The following is an 8,995-nucleotide window of genomic DNA, read 5'->3' on the forward strand; positions in this document are numbered from 1 at the left end:
AAGGTAATGCATGTCGATAATAAATGTTCAAGGTTAGCTTAAATCTATTTATGTATACACTTTACTTCAGTTTGATTATCAAAACGATGTTCAAATTTTCATAAAAATAAGCAAGAATCTGGAGTCTTTTACCAAATTTTCACAATAAAAACATAAGTAGCTAGAACTGTGTCCAAAGGACACGGATGCCTGCACCAACAACATATATATGGTATATAGTGAAAAAATCAACAAAGGGCCATAATTCTGTTAAATTTGGTGGCAGCAAAAATTCCTCTTTAACTACCATCTACACATTAAGGTTGTTCATCCCTGGAAGTTTAAGCAAAATCTGCCATCCGTTTTAAGAGGAGTTGCGTTTACAAGATTTCGGGACGTACGGACAGACATACAGATGGACGGACAAGTGCAACGCTATATGCCCCCCACTTTGTGGGGGCATAAAAATGTCACAACATAAAACATGTACAACAAACCTTTCCCTGTAATTCATGCTGGAAACCAGGTGTGTCTGTATCTGGAGGAAAGGCCACAGTTACCCTGACATTGTGAGGGGTCATCTGAAAATATAAATAATTCAAAATCTCTTTAACGGCTTCTGTGGTCAAGTGGTTAAAGTGGCTGACTTCAAAACCATTAACTCAAACTGCTGAGGTTTAGACTTTTTATTCTTTTATGTGGGAAGCTATACAGTTAGCTTATAGAAAGCCCAGTACTCAGGTTCCCACATTTTATTCAATAACTATCTAAACATCATCTTTTTCATCAAGAGTTGTTGGTAGGACAGCATGCTGGACCATTCTCAGTGCTTGTTAGTGAAACAAGAGTCTGGATAACGTAAAAAAAAATAAGTTCACATTTAGTTCACAAAATCCATGTCAGAGCTAAGGGCTTGGACAGTGACCAATTATGCTCTCAAATATATGTGTGAAGTTTCAAGCCATTCCCTTCAGTAGTTTTTAACATACTAACTTGCACGCAAAAATTTAACCCAATTGTCAATATCTTGGTGAATAAAATAGCTCTTCCTATTCTTTGAATAGTCAAGCTAAAAATGAACATTTATATAAATAACTTCCTACAAATCAAATATAATTCAGAAATCATTCCTACGTATTCATCATAATATTATCTTTAATTCATGAAAACAAAACACAACGCAACATCTTACTTCCATCTGTAAGGCCTCAGCAAGTCCTCTAAGAGCAAATTTTGAGGCAGAGTATGCAGAGAAACCAAACAGTCCAATCTGTCCAGCCTGGGATGAGAGGAATACCACTCTACCAGCTTGCTGCTCTACCATTGAGTCAATAGAAGCTTTAGTGGCATTTACAGCACTGTAATAATTGGCTTCCATCAATTTCTGAAGATAAAAATTAAATGCAAAATCAGCTATACATGGCAAACTTAGCATACTGACAAATCATCTACTTATGAAGCCATAGTTATATTCTATTTTATTTCATGATCTTTCACCGAAAAGCAAATGATTATCAGGGGGGAAAAGGTCTGTTGAATAAGACAAAAGTTTGACAGTTTGGTTTGAAATATATAACAGTTTCTACAGAGAATAAAGCTAGCTAGTGTTCACAACAAGGTAAAAAAACTTATGTGTAAGGTTTTGTTTTAAACCTACATCAACGCAAATGCACATAATGAAGGCTTCTTGAAACAATGATCATAATGCCTTATAAATTTATTGTTAAAAATACAACAGTCACAATACTGGTATTACATGTATACTTTCATCATGTTGATTAAACTTAAATTGAAAACAGTAACAGTTAAACTAAGCTGTTTACTACCTTGAACTCTGAAGCATCCAAGTCTTGAAATGAACGACTCACTGAAGTACCAGCAGAATTCACCAACATGAACACTGGGCCAAACTTTTCTTCAGCCTATATCAAATACAAAATGCTTTTGGATATTTTTATGTGTGGAAACTATTCAAAAAAAAAAAAAAAAAAAAAAAAAAAAGCCATTAACACATAATCTACCTTCGTATATCAGGGACACTTCTGATTTTATTGCCAAACTTAAAACCACTTCTCTTGGGTCGGGAGAACATTACCTTGTTACGTTAGATGTTACATCTTTATATACGAACATTCCCCATACAGACGGAGTAGAATCTTGCAGACATTTTTTAGAGAGAAATCCCCCCAAAAAACTTTCATGTAATGAAATATGTAAACTTCTTTCCCTTGTCCTTGAAAATAATAACTTTCAGTTTAACGGTGATCATTATATACAAAAAATGGGAACAGCAATGGGAAGTTCTATGGCACCCTCTTACGCTTCGCTTTTTATGGGTAAATTTGAAAATGACTTTTTAAGCCAACGTTCTTTAAAACCCAGTTTATGGTTCCGTTTTCTTGACGATATATTTTGCATATGGAGTTATTCCCTTGATGATTTGAATGCTTTCATTGATAGTTTGAATAACTTTCATCCATCTATAAAATTTACAGCGAACGTTTCTAAATCTCTCGTATCATTTTTAGATGTAAACGTTTCATTAGACGAAAACAATATTATACATACTGATATACATGTTAAAGAGACAGATAATCATCAGTATTTAGAATACTCTTCCTGACACCCAGTATCTTGTAAAAATGGTATTCCGTACAGTCAAGGAAAACGTTATCGCCGTATCATTTCTGACGATGGTGTTTTCAACGATTCTTTACAGAATTTACGAACATACTTCAAAGAAAGAAATTATCCTATCAATGTTATTGATAATGCACTTAGTAAGGTTTCATGTCTAACACAAGATGAGGCCCTGTGCACTAACAACAAAACAAGTGATGGTAGTGTTATTCCCTTTGTTGTTGAATATAACCCAACCTTACCTAATATTAGTAATATCATTAAAAAGTATTGGGATTTACTTAAACTTTCAAGTAAATGTTCTGTGCAAAAGCTTCATGAAAGTAAACCTTTGGTTGCATTTAAAAGACCTAAAAATCTAAAAGACATTCTCGTTAATTCTAATGTTAGGTCTAATAACAAAAATGTGAAATGTTCATCCAAATGTAATAGAAGTAGATGTACACATTGCACCCATTATTGAAAGCAATATATTTTGTAGTACTAATATTCCTGGTAAGAATTATCATGTAAATAACAATACTGATTGTTCTACGAAAAATGTTATATATCTTGTCACTTGTGATAAATGTAAAGAGCAATATGTTGGTCAAACGAAGCAACAAGTGTCTAAACGCGTGAATAGCCATAGATTTGATATCAACAATTTTTCCGATCTGTTATTTTCAACCAATGTCGCTACACACTTCAATAAAACTAATCATTGTATTAAGGATTTTAAATTTATGCCCATAGAGATTGTCTCCGATGATATGGAACGCTTATTACAAGAATCATACTGGATTCATAAGCTTAACACATTATCTCCTAATGGTATGAATGCAAAAGTTTTGTACAATATATAACTTTGTCATTATTGAGCCGATATAATATACATATACAATGTAGTATGTTTTTTCTCATATCAAGGTTTTTTATTATTATTAATTATGAGAATTTTTGTATCACATGTGCAGATCCATATTATATTATATGTGTAATTTATTGTATATTGCTGTATTTATATTCATGAAAGATTCTGTATTTATTTGACAAAGTTTTTTATTCCCGCGTTAACGTCACGTTCTGTTTAGCGTATAGTTAAACGGACGTTGCGTCATTTGTCATTTGTTATTTTATAAACGTCAATTTTTCTGAAGAAGACTAAACGTCGAAAGCTTAAGAAAAGCGTTTGTTTTTATTGAACTGATTATTATATGAAAACTATTCAGAAATTCAGGTGTATGCAGATGCCTATAATCACGCAGTGAGGCCATAAAATCTTCCTCCCACCCATAATGTCTGAAGGTCACCTTATGATATTTAAAGTGTCAGTATGACTTAAAACCGAGCTAATGATTTACTGTCTCTTATGATAATGATTTGAAAATTTTGGTTCAGTTCACTAAGTTTTTTAACAGTGAATGAATAACTATGAAACAGATGGTTACAAAACTGAGAAAATAATCATAATAAAATAATGCAATAACACAATCTCCTGGGGTGAGTTTAAAAGTGGTGTATATATTAACATACATGTAAATTACATCAATAGCTTCTGTTGTAATGTTCCCTTTTAACTATTTTGTAAACAATATAAATACTATCAAAGAAATCTGTAAACTTACTATACTGTATACAATAATTAAAACAGAAAACAATTGTTATTACCTACCTCAGTAACACATTTTTTAACATCATCATAATTAGTTGATAAATCTACGGAGAAACTTTGAACTTTTCCATTGGGCTTTAAATGTCCCTGTATCTCAGTTTTTGCTTCTTCTAATCTAAGCTACAATCAAGTAAATAGAGGATATGCTATGAGTGTAGGTTTAATACGAAATTTATTGAACAATTGAATAAAATTATATTATATCATTATATTGTTTAATTCAACAAGTTAATAAATAAATTAAGTATTGACGCTACACAAATATAATATTCTATTTATCCCATATGGTAAACTGTTAAAGAGTATTTTTTCAATGACACATCTATAGTATAACGCTAAGATCAGCACACTTTAACGCTATGTTTATATATAACACAAATGACGCCACATTAGAACACTAATGTAATGCCATTTTTTATTAAATGGCTTATTACATTCCTGTGCATCAGGAGCAAGACGATGTCTCCTGGAGCAAGAAACCTTACATTCATTGCTTATAATGGTTGGTTCCAGGAACTTATTCAAGACTGTTTCAATAAGCTTATATCTTCCAACATAATCAAACCAAAATAAATTTGTACAAATTAAATGATTTTCTATTGTTTCTCAATATGTCACAATGATTGTTACCTTATTACGAGCCAAGATTGTTACATTTGCTCCTTGCTGGGCTGCTAAGACAGCTATAGCTTTTCCTATACCACTTGAACCACCTGTTACCTAAAATATAAAATACAATCATTAAAAATCCCTTCTTCTTAATTACTTACAGAGAAAGTGTTAAAACTTAAGGTATGCAACTAAAGTTGTATCTAGGTGATATATTAGTCTAGGTTCTCCATGTTTGAGTGGTAAAGGTGGCATGCTTTTATACATCATATACTTAACAACTTTAAGTTGGAATTCCTCCAACAGCAATGATTCCACCAACAACTATGAAAGGCAATGTGTGGAAAGTCTATAATAACTTTGTGTTAAATAACAATTATGAGTAAGCACATGTAAGATATCTACAAGTTCAAGTGTAATTTTAGTTTTTAATTACTTGCTGTGTACTAGGTTTATGAGTCATTTTGTTTATGTGTATGTCTCATACTTTCAAGAGTATGTGTATATAGGTTAGAGAGGTACTGTGTGCAGGTCTATGAGTCAATTTGTGTATGTCTAGGAGTACATGTATGTGTGAAAAGAGTGACTGTGTTAATAAGAGTTTGTCATGAGTATGTGTGTATAAGTTTTAAAATGAATTAGGTCTTGGGTTTTGAGTCACTTTGTGTATGTGTATGAGAATGTGTGTATACCGGTAGGTCTAAGAGTGACTGTGCAGGTCTATGAGTTTCTTTGTGTATGTTTAGGAGTATAGGTGTGTCACAGGGTGAGAAAAATGTGCAGTCTGTCCGGGACTAAAACCCCGGACCCTCGGAATACTATACCGCGGCTCTTTCGATTGAGCTAACCGGCCACTTACACATCTTATCCCCTAAATAGTGAACAGTTCTGAACCATGACATATGTATAGGTTTAAGAGTGACTGTGTTACTAAGTGTATGTCTATGAGTATGTGTGTATAGGTTTAAAAATTGATTAGGTGCTGGTTGATGCACTGGGACTCGGCACAAAGTTGGGTTCCTTGGGTTTATGATCACTTTGTGTTACTGTACGTCTATGATTAAATCCCAGGGTCTAAACCAAGTGTATGTATAGTAGGCTAACTCCATATTTGTAGTTTATTTCTGTGTAAATATAGCTTGTGATAAAGAATTTAAGGGGTCTATTTCAGATTGCCATTAGGTCCTCAGAATTCAACTTCTAACTTAATCTAAGTGGTCTTTGTGCTACCATGTCATTCAGTGTAGGAGATCTAGCAGCAACTGCGTGTATCAAATATATCACTATGATCTAATTTTGGCTTTAAGAGGTTTCCATTATGACTTATTTCACAAATAATATGCTACACTATCATGAAGCAGAAAATTGACAGATTTAGTTCTCTACAGCCTGAGATCCAAGCGAAGAAAAGCCGGCGTTATATATGTTGAAAATCGCCGATAATTTAATACTTACAACAACATGCTTTTGAGCAAGAGTCGCTGATTTCGGTTTTAAACGTCCTGCGATATAAATAAACAGTAAAAGAACAAGTGTTACTATTAAAAATGACCAAAACATTTTCCAAACAAACTGGTAGACTTTAACCCGTTCCGTGGGGTCGCACTAAACTGCTGACGAATTAGCTGACGATATAGAATATATAGGAAACTGCTGACCAGTTAAACAAAGAAGGATTATCGAAAACTGCTGACCAGTTAGATAAAGAAGGGAAAACAATGAAGGTGTCAAATTGCCGTTGGTGATATTACAGGCGAGGTCGAGAAATACTTGATAAAATGTTTTTTCAAGATGTCAATATTACAAATGATACATATTAATTATAAAAAATTCAATTGATATATACTGTATATTTCTCAATTTATTTTGATATAATATTTTATTTAAGTACCTTAATGAATTTTCTTCTATGTGTTATATATTGGTTAAAATTTTAAAAATGTAGTCAAAATATGATGTACGAAAAATCATAATTTGTTTCAAGTATGTATAAAACTATGCATCATAGGTTAAAATATATACATGTACATATACGTAATGTATATTTTAACAAAATATAATTATTATGTCGTATTTAGTGCAAATATGAAATAAAGTGATTTCTGTTTCCTTATTTGTTGTTCGTATAATTGTATAAGTAATATTGAACAAAAATTAATAATGTGCTAATTGTTATAGTTAATAAGCTTTTATTACATTATAAACAACATGTTTCCACAGATATCCATTAAACTGATAATTTATCGAGATCGATATGCCCCAAGGTCATATTAAAATCGATTTCACACGCGACGTGTCATTCTTGATTTATCTATGACAAAATACAATAAACAGTCAAAAATATGTTATCAAAATGCTGACCATATTGTAGAATCTGCTGAAAAGTTAGATATATAGAGAAAAATATATTTAAATGCTACGAAATTGTTACTCATTATGCAAATTTAATATATTTTATAAAATAATGTCGACATTTAATTAAGTAAAAACACTGCTGACCAATTTAATGTTAATTCAAATTGATTTAAGCCGTAAAACTCTCTTATTCTATATGGTCAGCAAATTTAACGCTCTTTACATTAAGGCGAGAAAATGCTGACCAGTTAAACATATAGTAGAATCTGCTGACCAGTTAGATATATAGGGAAACTGCTGACCAGTTAGATATATAGAGAAAAATATATTTTGCCGTGAAATTGTAATTCATTTTATAATGTATGCAAATTCAATATATTTTATAAAATTATGTCGACATTTAATTAAGTAAAAACACTGCTGACCAATTTAATATTATTTCAAATTGATTTAAGCCGTAAAAGTCTTCTTATTCTATATGGTCAGCAAATTTAACGCTCTTTACATTCAGGCGAGAAAATGCTGACCAGTTAAACATATAGTAGAATCTGCTGACCAGTTAGATATATAGGGAAACTGCTGACCAGTTAGAAATATAGAAAAATATATATTTTGCCGTGAAATTGTTACTCATTTTATAATGTATGCAAATTATATATATTATATAAAATCATGTCGACATTTAATTAAGTAAAAACACTGCTGACCAATTTAATGTTAATTCAAATTGATTTAAGCCGTAAAACTCTTCCTATTCTATATGGTCAGCAAATTTAACGCTCTTTCACATTCAGGCGAGAAAATGCTGACCAGTTAAACATATAGTAGAATCTGCTGACCAGTTAGATATATAGGGAAACTGCTGACCAGTTAGAAATATAGAAAAATATATATTTTGCCGTGAAATTGTTACTCATTTTATAATGTATGCAAATTTTATATATTATATAAAATCATGTCGACATTTAATTAAGTAAAAACACTGCTGACCAATTTAATGTTAATTCAAATTGATTTAAGCCGTAAAACTCTTCTTATTCTATATGGTCAGCAAATTTAACGCTCTTTCACATTCAGGCGAGAAAATGCTGACCAGTTAAACATATAGTAGAATCTGCTGACCAGTTAGATATATAGGGAAACTGCTGACCAGTTAGATATATAGAGAAAAATATATATTGCCGTGAAATTGTTACTCATTTTATAATGTATGCAAATTCAATATACTTTATAAAATTTTGTCGACATTTAATTAAGTTAAAACACTGCTGACTTATTTAATATTAATTCAAATTGCAATTATTGCTTTTGAAAATACATTTTTTTTCCGTTACAAGATTTTTCTATTGAAATATCACTAACAAGAGATTTTGATAAAACTCATAACATCATAATTCTTTATAAAACATTAATTCAAATTTTTGCATATCTTTAGAGGTATAAAAAGCTGTTTAATATATCCTTTTAAAATCACGGATTTATATTACATGTAGTAATGTAAATCCGTGTTAAAATGTATGATATTATGGTACTTTAAATGTATATATTGTAATACCCTGGTCCATATTAACTTTAATAGAGTCAGATAGAACCTAACTTTAAAGCTTTATTGTATTTTTATTTCTTGTCTAATGTGTTTATAACTTGGTGGATAACAAGTTTATATCCATGGCTTTATAATTGCTAGGTATTTAACTTAAATCAGTTTATTGTGTGCATGTAGTACCTATAAATGCAGAATAATATAATTTACTTCCT

General features: G+C 31.2%; 1 protein-coding gene across 1 annotated transcript; it reads right to left on the reverse strand.

Moving 5' to 3' along the window:
- Positions 1-476: 476 nt before the first annotated feature.
- On the reverse strand, positions 477-6,479 carry LOC132739554 (3-ketodihydrosphingosine reductase-like; the record flags this gene model as incomplete). Its single annotated transcript, XM_060727269.1, is given in 6 exon segments — positions 477-560; positions 1,172-1,363; positions 1,806-1,901; positions 4,274-4,393; positions 4,904-4,993; positions 6,338-6,479. Coding segments are annotated over 6 exon segments (687 nt in total), but the record flags the coding sequence as incomplete, so codon positions are not given.
- Positions 6,480-8,995: the final 2,516 nt, after the last annotated feature.

The sequence above is a fragment of the Ruditapes philippinarum genome, unplaced genomic scaffold (assembly GCF_026571515.1).
Source record: "Ruditapes philippinarum isolate M1 unplaced genomic scaffold, ASM2657151v2 ctg23738_1_1_1_1, whole genome shotgun sequence".
NCBI lineage: Eukaryota > Metazoa > Mollusca > Bivalvia > Venerida > Veneridae > Ruditapes > Ruditapes philippinarum.